The 15232-nt window shown below is 38.3% G+C and overlaps 1 protein-coding gene across 1 annotated transcript; it reads right to left on the bottom strand.

The window, feature by feature from the left end:
• Window positions 1–7174: 7174 nt before the first annotated feature.
• Window positions 7175–8796, bottom strand: LOC141710755 (diaboline synthase-like). The gene has a single exon (XM_074513289.1). It carries the CDS (start codon window positions 8794–8796, stop codon window positions 7426–7428), a length of 1371 nt encoding a protein of 456 aa, XP_074369390.1. The 3' UTR covers window positions 7175–7425.
• Window positions 8797–15232: the final 6436 nt, after the last annotated feature.

Here is a 15232-nt window from a genome sequence, read left to right on the forward strand (position 1 = left end):
AAGAAGAATTTCACTACAAACAGATGGGGAAACACTTCGAAGAACAACCCCAGATTTGCAGCTAATGCTCAAACTTCGGAGGCATCTTCAGTTTTTACACCAGAACAACTTGAGCAGCTAGCAAAATTGATGCCTCAGCTAGCACAACAGACTAAGAATTCTGACACAGATGAAGAAATTGATTTTCATTTCTCAGGAATGATCTCGAGCTGTCATGCTGTCGGTGTTTCAACTGAGTGGATCGTTGATTCTGGAGCCTCAGACCATATGACTCCTCATGGTTCAGCCTTGATCAACACTTCTCCATTGCTTGGTTCTCAAAGCATAAACTTACCAACTGGAGACAAGGTTGTTATAAGCAAAAAAGGTCAGATGCTCTTAGCCCCTACTCTATTGCTCGATAATGTCTTGGTAGTTCCTACTTTTAGAAAGATTAATTGTTGTTGGTAACTGTGATGTATAATTTTCACCCACTCACTGTATCATAGCTGATAAAACTACTAGACATATTCATGCTGTTGGTGTAGCAAGAAATGGTTTATATTATGTAGACACTGCAACCTCAAGATCACAAATTGGTATGTCGGTTGTTAATAGTGCTACTACTGCTTCTGACGGAGACCTTGCCTTGTGGCATCATAGACTAGGACATGCTTCCTTGTCTAATATTAAAACCATTTCTAGTTTACAGTTGGGTAGTGCACAGTCAACTTCCATTTATGTGTCATGTCCAATGTCAAAACTTGCTAGACTCCCTTTTTCTTCTAGCCCCTCACATGTTGCTGAATCCTTTGAACTAGTGCACATGGACATTTGGGGACCCTATAAAGTTCCGTACAAAATAAACTACAGATACTTCTTGACCCTTGTAGATGATTTTTCTAGACACACTTGGGTATATCTCTTGAAATTAAAATCAGATGCACTTGACAACCTAAAATCTTTTCTGAATTATGTCTCGAACCATTTTGGAAAAACTATCCGATTCATTCGATCTGATAATGCTTTGGAATTCACCTCTGAAGCTTGTACCAAATTCTTCTCAAACCATGGTATTATACATCAAAAATCTTGCCCATATAGGCCTCAACAAAATGCGAGAGCCGAGAGAAAACATCGACATATATTGGAAGTTGCTCGTGCAATTCGCTTCCATGCTGGGTTGCCTCTCTACCTCTAGGGTCCATGTGTTCTTACTGCTATACACATTATAAACAAACTGCCCACTGTTGTGTTGAAAAACAAATCCCCACATGAACTTCTATATAATACCGTGCCTGAGTATGACAACTTGAGGATTTTTGGATGCTTAGCCTTCGCCTACAACCCTACACCACCAACTGATAAATTTGATCATAAGGGAGTGCCTTGCATTTTCCTTGGTTACCCAGCTGGTACCAAGGGTTATAAACTCATGAATCTTCTCACTAAAAAAGAATTTACCTCGAGAGATGTCGTTTTCCAAGAGTCAATCTTTCCTTTTCACAAAAACTCCTCAAACCACTACATGAGTCCTACACCACCTTCAATGCCCACACAACCTACCACTGACATGATCGACGACTTCAACTTGGTGGATTTGAGTGATAATGACCCAGACAACTCACCCAACACTTTTGATGCAGACAACTCACCAATTTCCAGCTCTATTTCTAGCCCTACTGTTTCACCTGTACCTATTCGAAAGTCCATGAGAACCCACAAACAACCTACTTGGATGCAGGATTTTCACACAAATAATGCAACTTACTCTGTGTCAAATCTTGCTTTTACCACTGTTGATCCTACATTTGAGTGCTTCATGTCTGATGTAATCTCTAAACCCGACCCAATATTGTTCAAAGAAGCAGTAAAAGAGGAGCATTGGGTTAAAGCTATGAATATTGAGTTGGATGCCTTGGAATTAAACAATACCTGGGATATTGTTACTCTGCCACAAGAGAAAAAGGCAATAGGATCCAAGTGGATATACAAAACAAAATTTAAACCCAATGGTGAAGTCGAGAAACATAAAGCCAGGCTGGTAATTCTGGGATGTTATCAAAAACCATGTGTGGATTTCAATGAAACATTCGCACCAGTTGCGAAGTTAACTACTGTTTGCACCATTCTGGCTGTAGCTTCGATACAAGGTTGGTTTACTCACCAGATGGACGTCTCCAATGCCTTCCTGCACGGAGAATTGTCTGAAACTGTCTTTATGAAGCTTCCAAAAGGTTACATGAAACAAGGGAGCAGAATCAGCTTGAACATGGACATCGTACCTACAAGTGACATAGTGGTGTGCAAATTGAGAAAGTCACTTTATGGCTTACGACAGGCTCCACGTCTCTGGTTTTCAAAATTGTCCTCTACTTTGTTGAAAATGGATTACAAACAGTTAAAAGCCGACTACAGCTTGTTTAGTAAGCACACATCTGACTCTATCACTTTACTACTTGTATATGTTGACGATTTGCTATTGTGTGGCAGCTCTATGTCACGCATTGATCAACTCAAACTGCTGTTGGCACAAAGTTTTCATATGAAAGACCTTGGCCAATTAAGGTACTTCCTAGGCCTCGAGATAGACACCTCAACAGATGGCATATTTGTTAGCCAAAAGAAATACACCTTGGATATCTTGAAAGAACACAACCTGCTTCACGCAAAACCTGTGCAACTTCCTTTGGATACTCATTTGAAGTTAACTGCGAATCTGGGTGATGCTCTACCTAAGCCTGAAGTTTTCCAAAGATTGATGGGACAACTAATATATCTGACAATTACTCGTCCCGATATATGCTATAGTGTTCAGCTTCTCTCCCAGTTCATGAATAAACCAACAACAGTACATCTCCAAGCTGTGTTCAGACTTTTAAGGTATCTTGCAGGAACATGTTCTCAAGGAATTCTATTTGCTTCGAGTTCTGCTGCTCATCTGACAGCGTATTGTGACAGCGATTGGGCGGCATGTCCTATTTCCAGACGCTCTACAACTGGTTACTGTATATTTCTAGGTGAATCCCCTATCTCATGAAAGTCCAAAAAGCAGCAGGTGGTTGCAAGATCCTCAGCAGAGGCTGAGTACAGGGCAATGGCCCTTACGACCTGTGAGATAACATGGTTGTCTGCTCTTCTAAAAGACCTTGGTCTCAAGCATCTACCTTCCACAGTACTGAATTGTGATAACAAGGCTGCTCTAGCCATAGCAGCGAACCCCGTGATGCATGAACGCACAAAGCATGTGGAGCTGGACTGTCACTTTGTGAGGGATCAAATCAAAGCTGGTAATATTCACACTGCCCACGTCTCTTCCAGAAATCAAGTAGCAGACATCTTCACGAAGCAGCTCTCAGTTCCTTTGCACAATGCACATTTGGACAAGCTGACAGCCTCATTTGACAATTCCACTGCAGCTTGAGGGGGTGTGTGAAGAAAGAAATAAAGCATTTAACATAATTTACTTGTTGTATTTATCTTTTGTCTCATTAGTAAGCTGGACCATCTTTATATTTGTCTGGACTGTAATAAGTTATGTGGCTATGTGTCATTCCTAGCTGTTATTTTGTAACAAACTATTAAGGGACCATCCCCCAGCTGCTAGACTTAGAGCAATCATTTTGAACCTATCCATCATTTTGGGATAAGGGTTTTTCTCTTAATATTCTCTGTGTTGTCTTCTTTATTTCAAGCTTTTATATAGCTTGTTTTCAACTGCTGAACATACCCCTTTGCCATTATTCTCGCTTTATGTTTAATCACCTTTCCTTCAGTATCTTTCTTTAATTTGAACACCCACTTTAGATCAATGCCTTTCTTTCCTCGTGGTAATGCTGTCAAGCTCCATGTTTTGTTTCTTTTAATGGCTTCCAATTTCTGTTCTATAGCTCTTCTCCATTCTTTCTTTTTTGAATCCGGAGTATAGTTCATCGGCTAGTCCACCCCCATAAGTAAAAATTTGTCTGAAATCTCTATTCGTTCTGTTTCAGCATAGATTTCACTCAGTCGTCTGAACCTCATTGGCTCACCATCTTCATCGTAGTCACCTGTACTTGTATTGTTCGAGCCTTGTGAAAACATTGGAGACTGCATTTCTTCCCCAGAGTTTTGAGTTGTCACAGGTGACTACATTTCCCTTTCAAAATAATTATCTTCTCCTGAACCCGTATCTCCCACATTTGTGACAGTTTGCTCAAAATCAAACACTGTGAATTGACCACTTGAATCATTTCTCTGTTCATGACATATTTCCCGGTTCCATGGTTTTTTCTCGTCAAACACGACATCGCGGCTTACATGCACCTTGTTTAGTACCGGATCAAATAGCCTGTAGGCCTTAGTGCCTCGATCTTTTCCTAGATTTAGAACCATTTTACTGCGATAATCGAGCTTTGCAGTTTAGACGCTTGGAATTTTCATATATGACACACATCCAAACACTTTAAGATATTCCAGATTGGGATTTTCTCCTGTCAAAGCTTCGTAGGGTGTCTTCTCAGTCAAGGCACGAGTTGGAAAGCGATTTAAGAAGTAGACTGAATGTCCTACTGCCTCCCCCCATAAATATGATGGCAAATTCGTAGCCTTCAAGAAGCTTCTGATCACGATCGTATAATTGCGTCTCTCCACCACGCCATTTTGTTGCAGCGTGTATGGGGCTGTAAACTGTCTGTATATTCCATTTTGTTCACAGTACGTGTTGAATTCTCGTGGGCAAAAATCTCCTCCCCTATCAGTATGAAGTGATTTCACTTTATTTTCTGAGCCCTTTTCAACTTGAGTTCTGAATTTCTGGAAAGCTTCAAAAGCTTTGTCCTTTGCTTTCAACAAGAAAACCCACGTGGCTCTGTTATAGTCATCTACAAGAAGGAGAAAGAACCTGTTACCACCCGATGTCTCTGGTGTTATCGGCCCGTACAAATCTCCATGGACCAATTCTAGTGCCTTTTTTGCTCTGAAGTTTGACTTTGTTAGAAAACGTTTCATCTTCTACTTTGACATCATACAGCCTGAACATATCTCTTTGGGCTGGATAATCTTTGGCTTACCCTCGACCATATTGTTTCTCGTCATTAAGCTCAAAGCCTGGAAGTTTACGTGACCAAGGCGTGTATGCCAAAGCCACGCCTCCTCGTCCACTTTTGACAGAAAACAATTTTCACGAACTGTCTCAGCAATAATTTTGTACGATCTATTACATGATCTTTTCACTTTCATAAGCAACTTCTCACCCTTATCACAAACCCACAAATATTCGCCATGCATGATAACTCGATTCCCCTTTTCGAATAATTGACCTAAACTCATAATATTATTGCATAAACTAGGGATATAATATACCTCGTTGAACAATTTTCCTTCTCCATTCTTGCACTTGAAGAGAATTGAGCCTTTGCCTTTTATATCTACAGTTGATCCGTCCCCAAAACATACTTGTCATGTCACCCTTTCGTCCAACTCTTTGAACTTCGATCTTTCTCTGACATGTGGTTGCTCACATCGTTATCCAAGTACCAAACATTTGATCCACCAGACTTGATTTCTTCGTCCCTTTTTAACCGTGGCTTCACTTTTTCCTCATTGAGCAATAATTTGTCATTTTGAATTTCATCATTAACAACGCTGGTTCGCCATCTTAGGTTTGAGTCATGTTGGCCTCCAGATGTTGCTCTCTATCTTTCTTGGGTTTACGGCATTCTGCAGCGTAATGTCCGTAAGCCAAACAATTAAAACATCGCACCTTACTCTTGTCTCGCCCACCAAGGAGCCCTTCCTTTCCAGTACGATAATCACCAGTATTGTTCCTATTTCTTGAATTTGACCTCCTTTGCCACTCCTCTTTTGTGAGCAAACGTTGTGCCTCTTCCTTTTCCTTTTTAGCCATTCTTCTTTAGTAAATAATAGCTGCTGTCCTCCACCAGGTTCATTTTAACCTTTCAGACGTTTTTCGCGAGCCTTCAAAGACCCAACTGCCTCTTCGATGGACATTTCATCCAAATCTTCAAATTGTTCTATAGTGGATGATATTTGCAAAAATTTCGTTGACACTGCTCTGAAAAAGCTTTTTCACCACATATCCCTCGTCAACTGTTTCACTTTGAGCTAGTATATTAGCCACCAGACCATTCAGCTTGATGCAGAAGTCGTCGAGTTTTTCGTTGTCCTTTATTCTCAACGATTCGAAATCAGCCTTCAAAGTCTGAACCTTTGCTTTCTTTACACGATCTGCTCGAAGACACATGGTTTTTATGGCTTCCCATGCGTCCTTTGTCGTGCCTTTCTCTGAGATAGATAATAGTATGTCTTCGGCTATTCCTTGATAAATCGCTGTGAGTGCAATCTTATATGTCCTCTCCTCCACTGTAGACTTTGAACTTTTTGGATCAATGGCCTCCCATACTCCGTGGGCTTGCATGAAAACTCTCATTTTTATGGCCCACGATGTAGAGTTGCCTCGTGCCAGCATCGGATAACTGAGACCAACTCCTTCCTTTGTTTTGCTTAACTCCGTTTTGTTTGACGCCATTGTTTCTCTCTTGAGCATACACTTGGGCATACGATATATATATATATATATTTAGGTTCTGATACCAGAATGATAACCTAAAACACAACAGTGATTATATATATATATAATGTATGTTGAAATCTTTCATAAAACAGAGAATATAAAACTTAAATTGTTGATCTTATTTCATTAAACTCAACGACTGGGAAATGAAACAACTAATCCTACTAATAGGGAAACTACAGAGCTAAAAACTCTCTACTACTCCTACACGATCTTAACTACTAACTCTCAGCAAAGACTTATTCAAATGCCTAGAAATATTCCCTGACGTAGCAAACTTTCCCTGACGTAGCAAACTTAAAACAAACTCACACAACGTGTGCACTACATTATTCAGACAAACAAAAGATTAGATTAAAACCCAACACACGTGGGGATCATTTTTCAGGTACCTAGGCATAGTCGAGGGTGAATGTTTCAACATGTAGTATATCTGTGTGGGGATCTGTGTGTGTCAACAAAATGTGAACTGCTAAATAGTAGTAGTAAGAAACATGGTTTGTCAAAATAAATAAAGTACTGTCATTTGATGCGTTTTTTTAAGTTGTAAAGTATTTTAATAAGAGTAATGCTATGTAACCCAAAATTCGTACCAAAATAGTTACAAAGTGATGTGGCATGACACGTGTTTAAATATAATTCGTGGGTACATATGAATGCACGCGGGGTTCCATGTTATTATAAAGTATTTGGGAACAATTTTTGTAACAATATTTGGGGTCTCTAGCATTTTTCTTTTAATTATAATAAACATACTTTATTGAATACATAACAATAACAATACATGCACGTTATATCGCATCAAAACAATAGAAAGACCAGTAGGGCTGTAACAGGATCGAGTCAGCTTTCCACAAGTTGGAACTCGTTTCTTATGACTCGGTTTTGAAAGAAGCATAAGCAAGGAGCTCACTGTCAGCTCTGAAACTTTTCATGTCTTCTTCTTCCAAATTTACAGTCACCTGTATACCATCTTTACTTGGAGTATCAGCCATAAAAAAGCAATTAACAAATGGCGCGTCAACAACTGTGGCTCTAACATGCCTTCCCCACCCAAAATCCATCACATCGTAAAAAGGGAACTTACAAATGCTGCTAACGAAATACATCTTGTGATTAGTTTTTGAATACTTATCGACCAAAGGCATGACCCCTTCAATTTCGTCCATACTCTTAATTCCTTTGAGCTGCATCTTCGCTTTCCTCATTTGTCTCACCATTGAATTTATCATTATCTCACTCATAGTGCCTGTTGGCATGTGATTAAGAACAAAAAGATTGCCAACAGTTGTTTTAGGCATTGGTGGATCGAGCAGCGACCGCATGTCTACTGTCTGGAACAAGACAGAATTAGTATAGACACCAGAATTTGATGAAGTTGCGGCAGCTACAGAACATCTGTAAAGGAGTGCAGTCACAAGTTCATTTCTTGTATACTTTTGGTCTGATACTACACCATCTCTTTTGTCTTGCCTTTCCTGATTGGCCTTGAGTTGTGCTATCTTTGAGTTGGGAAACACTACCTCCATAGTGATCCAGTGCTTTTGGGGAAAAGAAGCTTGGGTTGCAATCACATTTTCATTACATGATTGAGGTAGCAGCTCGTACACATAATGTGGATGAAGATGTACTAAATTTTCTTCATCACTAGGGTTGCGCGACAAACTTGCCCAGTAATTTAAGAATGATAATAAAGTGCTACCATCAACAGTACGGTGTGTAAAGTTCACAGCTATAGCTATTCCTCCGCAAGAAAAATGGTTTAGTTGAACAACTACTAAACAGGAATCCGATACATTAGCATTAGCCCATACTGAGCCAGGTGGAAAGAGATGGCCAAAGCCTTCTTGCTCTTCCTTGGCAGCAGCTCTTTTCAGAATCTCAGATAACGTGCATGCTATCCGCGCTTCATAAAATTGAACACCTTGGTCGTTGCAATCAACATAGGATCCCGCAGATCTAAGCCTTCCAGCAAACGGGTAGTACTTGGAAAGTGCCTTGGATAAAGAGTTTTTGAGTAGATTCGGCATTGTGGTTTTACTAGGCAATTGTTGTGGATTGGAATAGAATAATATCATTGAAATATATAAATTTGGGAACATGCGATCATGGTAAGAAAGATCATACTTTTTGAGGTTAAGGGGTGTAGGAGAAGCTGGTTTAATGTAGGTTTCTGATCTAGAGATGACATGCAGTTGTCTTCTCGAGATTATTGATGCTCCAAGAATTAGTCTCCCGATCATCATTTTCAGCTGTGTGACTTGCCGAATGCAGAAGTGAAGTTATATATAGGAACTGCCCAGTGCCAGGTCTAACGATAGATATGCAATTACTTTGACTTTGGTTGCAATAATAATTTATCTTAATCTTTTTGTCTAAGCACACTAGCCTTGAAAGCCAATATTCTAAAAGAACCCATATTATAAATGATTTTTCTATTGTGTCGGAATGATAGATAAGTTGTAAAAATTTGATTGGTGAAGAGCTCATTAACAGTGAAACCCTACATGCAAAAAAATCCCTATCAATCATTTTTTTACAACTATCCTATCATATTTTCTTAACATATACACACACCAGACAAACCCTATTATAAATACAAAGTCTGTACATTAGTCAAATTGTATGTTTTTATTTAAGATCAGTATTACAAGGAAAGGATGAAGCAAACCGGAAAATGCTAATATTTCAAAATTTCTTTGAAAAAAAGTTAATAAAAATGTGTCACAAGTTGATTGGTCCCGTATTTAATAAAAATATAAAATTATTGTGTATAAATATACTTTCACAAATTTAAACTTGTGGGTTCATATTTTTAAGAAAAAATGTTTTTAAAATACCTGGCATTTTTAAGGAATTAAATTGTTTTCAAATTATTGTTTTTAGTAGTCACGTCTCTTCTCGTCTCGTTTTGGTACCATTCAATTGATCAAAGTTTGGTTAATAGTTTATTTTCTGTCGTCCTGTTTATTCTCTATTATCTTATATATGGGTTTGATCATGAGTTATTCATAAATTTATGATAATAAATACTCATTTATAAGGTTATAAATTAAATTTGTCAAAAAAAGTGTGATTGAATTTCATTAATATTTTATAGTTGAACAAAATAAAATTTATATCACTAAAGAGTAAAATTAATTTATTTAATATATAATTTTCAATTTTTTAAAATAAAATAAGATTAATATTAAATCTTTAATTAAAAATTAGTTAACTTAGATCAATAAAAAAGAAAATGTTACACCTAACAAAGAAAGGATTGGGGGGAGTAGTTTTTATGATCATCATTTTCAGTTGTTTAACTTGCCTGGTTCAGAAATCAATTTATAGGAACTGTACCGGACTAAGTATAAAATATGCAATAATTACTTTGACTTCGGTTACTAGAATATGATAATTCTAATTAATCTTTTTGTCTAAGCACACTACTCTTGAAATCCAAGCTTAGTGATTCTAAAAAGTGTTAAAACAATTTGCGATTAATACAAACAAAATATACGAATAAAAGAAAAGAAAATAAAAGGATATAACAAGAGAAGTTCTCGAGTACGACGTATATTGTCTCCTTAAAGTTATTACGGCCCTCACCGTATGTGCGAGTCGTTAGCCTCCCAGGATAAAACGAGAAAACGACGTTATTGCACGAACAGCGCCTTCGGCGAACAAGAACGGACAAGAAACTATCACCGGAAGAGAAAAAGGGTTTTTGTGTAGGAGGCGGCTGGGAGATATGTTTCGAATGAATGATAACCCTAAGCCTGATAATGATAATATATAGGCTCCAGGGAAACGTGTGCGCTACTTTACGCGTAATTAAATAAAACGCGTTAATTAATAATCAAATATGTAATTGAATCAGAATTATTATTTCTCCAAATCAATTATTATAATAATTCGTAATCAAAAACAAATTAAGAATTTAAGAGCCCAAGCCCAGTGGAAATTAAATTTAGCAAAACTAGTCTGTAATTATTCGGGCCAATTTTTTGATACATTCGTGTCCGCACGTCACTCACACGGGCAAGCTCGAAGGCTTCGCAAGCCTCGGATTGCCCCTCGAAAGCCCAAGATTTACACCCCCTGCGCGCACGTAGGTGTTGGAGCAATACATAAGTAACACATTTGAACACTACATAAGTGTTTTACTATATAAAACTATGCATTCTCCTTTGCAAATTCAATGTGGGACTTTCATTATTCTACACAAATTTCCACAACTAAGGGACTAACTTTGGATGATCATATCTCATCCATCTCTTAGTCATTTTGAGTGATTCAAAGTGCCTCGGAAAGCTCTCGCGGAAGAGAACACGTTCCAAGTGTCACTTGTCGCGCGCACGCGACATTCGTCCACTCAAACTCTGGCTCAAATTGACTCGACAATGTGGGGCTACTACCCACATTTTCCAACAATTCCCCACATGGATGAGATTGACATTTCAATAGCACACACCAGATAGACAGACACGGAGTTTGACTTGGTGATAGTTTCTTTGATCAGATATAACATACGATAGGTAGAGAATGCTCCTTTAACCTCCGCTCGAATAAGCATACCGACTTTACTGGTATACAGTAGACATGATTGTCCTTGAACTGTTCGACCGTTTGTGTAAATGATGATATACTTATCACTGTATCCTTTCTGACTCGTTCAGTTCTCATGAGTATGTCCATTTTGGCCATGGAACATCGTCTTGGTTCTATAGGAGTTTCTAAAGAATTGTGTCTCGCAATTCTCCTTTGAAGCGGCCTCACTTCTCTCCCACATAGGTGATCTTTATCTTATAGAGTAACCTGCATTTACTGAACTCCATGTATTCCCCAAAATATTATTAAAAGCTCAAACGCTTAACCTCGTACCATACGGGTCTCACTGTTTCCTCATCATAGGAACAGGCCAGGGGTTTCCCCCACAGTGATTTGGTCAACATGATTTAGTTGGCCCATTGAACCAAGTTCTTGGGATCTCCAGTCAGCATTGGTTGGGTGTCCACCATGACGCCGTTAAGAAACAGGCTTAAGGCCATCCCTCTCGATGATTTCTCAACCACTTCTCTTGATAACCCTTTGATTAGCGGATCTACGATATTATCATTTGACGGTATATAGTCAATGGTGATAATTCCGGTTGAGATCAATTGTCTAATGGAACTATGTCATCGTCATATATGACGAGACTTTCCATTATACATCGTGCTCTGTGCTCTACCAATAGCGGATTGACTTTCACAGTGTATCCCTATTGCAGTCACAGGCTTTGGCCATCTTGGAATATCCTCTAAAAATTGGCGTAGATATCCAGCCTCTTCGGCGCATTTATCTAGTGCCACGAACTCAGCTTTCATCGTGGAATGAGTTATCACAGTTTGCTTTGAGGATTTCCATGAGATTGCCGCGCGAGCTAGTGTAAACACATAACCACTCGTAGATTTTAGAGCCTTCTTACTGGATATTCAGTACGCATCAGTATATCCCTTTAATACTGCTGGATATCTTCCATAGTGTAGTCCATAGTCTCGAGTTCCTCTCAAGTACCTCAGTACCCTTATGATCGCTTTTCAGTGATCAGTTCCCGGATTACTCATAAACCTACTCAACTTGTTGATTAAGTATGCAATGTTTGGTCTTGTACAACTCATTAGGTACATCAGACTTCTGATTATCCTCGAGTATTCCAACTGGGAAACCATTACACCTTTGTTCTTGGATAGATATAAAGTCATATCCACAGGTGTCCTGGCATTCTCAAGGCCATCCTTAAGAAACTTCTCAAGGATCTTGTCAAATAATGAGGTTGACTCAGTGCGAGTTCTTATGATGTTCTAGAAATTTGGATTCCTAGAATCACATTTGTTAGTCCCATGTCTTTCATGTCAAATCTTTCCTTTAGCATGTCCTTTATAGATTTGATCACTTTGTCATTGCTTCCGGCAATAAGTAGATCGTCTACATACAATGTCATCATGACATAACCATTGTCATTGTCCTTGACATAACTACTTTCATTATCTTTGTAATAGGCACAACTATCACATTCATTGAACTTGAAGCCATTGGCCAGCACGACCTCATCAAATTTCTCATGCCATTTCATAGGCGCTTGTTTCAAGCCATACAGTGACTTCACTAATCTACAGACTTTCCTCTCTTGACCCGGGATAACAAATCCTTTAGGTTGTTCCATATAGATTTCCTCATCTATATCTTCATTTAGGAAAGATGTTTTCACATCTATTTGATGTACTACTAAATTTCGCATTGCAGCAATAGCAAACATCATCCTTATAGACGTTATTTTCGTTACTAGAGAATATGTGTCAAAGTAGTCAAGACCTTTCTGTTGCTTGTATCCTTTAATTACAAGTCTTGCCTTGTACTTGTCGATAGTACCATCAGTTTTCAATTTCTTCTTGAAAACCCACTTGTTGCCTAACGACTTACAGCCGTTTGGAAAATCAACTAATTCCCAAGTATGATTCTGCAGAATTGAATCGACTTCATTTTTAATGGCCTCTTTCCACATGGGGCCATCGGGTGAGGTAACCGCTTCCTTATAGGTTTTCGGGTCACCTTCCTCGAGCAAATATGTCATAAAGTCAGACCCATAGGATTTCTCCGTATGTTGTCTTTTGCTCATTCTCACTACCCCCACAATTTCGTCCTCACTTTCTTCACTCTCATTATTGTCCTTTATAGACTCATGAGCTTGTTTAGACGTTGTAGGGGGTTCGTTTCCTGGATTGCAAGGAAACGTCATCTCAAAGAATGAGGAATTCCTCAATTCCATAATCGTATTCTTTTGAATGTCAGGAATCTTGGAATCATTATGAGAAACCGATATGCAGTGCTCTGTGGTGGATATCTGATAAAGGTACAATCCACAGTCTTTGGTCCAATCTTTACCTTCTTAGGTGTAGGGACCAGTACCTTTGCCAGGCACCCCCAGGCACCCCCACACTTTCAGTTGTTGGTAACTTGGTTTTTTTTCTTTCACATTTCATAATTACATCCTTATTCTTGCACATAGTAATATTTAAAATATTATTCGCGCTTAAGATGGCTTCCCCCCATATTGACTGCGGAAGTCCAGAGCTTAGCAACATCGCATTCATCATTTCTTTGAGAGTGCGATTCTTCCTCTCATCCACTCCATTTGACTGAGGGGAGTATGGTGTAGTGACCTCATGGATTATACCATGTTGTGAACAGAATTCCCCAAAGGGTTCAATATATTCACCTCCACGATCACTTCGTATCGTTTTGATTTTCTCAGTTTGTTGTTTCTCAACTTCTTCCTTATAGATTTTAAATTTATCTATAGCTTCGTCTTTGCTTTTCAGCAAATATATATAGCAGTATTTTGTACAGTCATCTATGAATGTAATGAAATGCTTGTTTCCTCCTCTAGTTGGAGCGAATTTTAAATCACATGTATCGCTATGTATTAGGTCTAGCACTTTGGTGTTTCTTTCCACACGTTTAAATGATGATCTCGTTAATTTTTCCTTAACACAAGTCTAACACTTATGTTTTGTATCAATTGTTAATTTTGGTATGTATTCTTTTACACTTAACCTTCGTAAAGTGTCATAATTAACATGTCCTAATCTAGCATGCCATAAATTAGGAGACCCAAGCAAGTAAGGAGAAGAATTCTTCATTTCATTATCGTCCTTAATGGACATAACATTGAGCTTAAATAGCCAATCGGTGACATAGCCCTTGTCTACAAACATACCACTCTTAGACAAAATAACTTTATCTGACTCAATTACAATACGAAAGCCATGCTTATTCAATAAAGAACCAGACACAAGGTTTTTGCGAATATCAGGCTCATACAATACATTCTTCAAAGTCAGATTCTTCATAGAGGTCATCTTCAGAATCATGTTGTGTATATATTGTGTACTTGATGATTACTTAAACAACATACCTTGGTAGATTTTACTTAGTGAAATTATGTAGCACTCGAAGGATAAGGTTTATAGTCCCGACGGATGACTCAATATAAGTCCCGGCGGATGATGACTTATTATCCATCGAGTGAGTAGATTATGTAACAATAAGTCTGTAGCACATTTCTGCATACACATTGTTTAGAATCTGTAGTAGTATTTGAGTCATGTTGACTTCAGTTAGATATGCAGAATAGGTTGATTATTTGTACATAGATGATGTCTTGTAATTCTGTATAAGTGAAATGAAGTCAAGTGCCTGATTGCTACTCGACGGATGAACAAACAATGAATTCGACGGATGATCAACAACCCGACGGATGTTCAATTTCTTGACAGATGATCATGAACCTAACGGATAAAGAATTCAAATATCTGTTGACAGTGACAACACAGTCACATGTGTCGAGTGGATGCAAATGGAATATGGTAGCCTATTTAACTGGGTTTTCGAGAACAAAGAAGCATCGCCATTTCCATGCTATTATGAAGATATTCAAAGATGCTGGAATAGAGTAATGAAGTAGCATTGTAATAGACTAGATATTTTTTTTATTATTCTGTCTCATTATTTTATAATCTTGGTGATATATAAACCAAGAAGTAGTAACTAAGAAACTATAAAACAGGAGATACAAGCAGAGAAATATTTGTAAGCAGAATTCTTAGCATTTTTCTGAACTCTTAGTTGTTCAATTGTTGTAAGCAGCTGTGA

This window comes from Apium graveolens, chromosome 3 (assembly GCF_009905375.1).
Source record: "Apium graveolens cultivar Ventura chromosome 3, ASM990537v1, whole genome shotgun sequence".
Lineage (NCBI taxonomy): Eukaryota > Viridiplantae > Streptophyta > Magnoliopsida > Apiales > Apiaceae > Apium > Apium graveolens.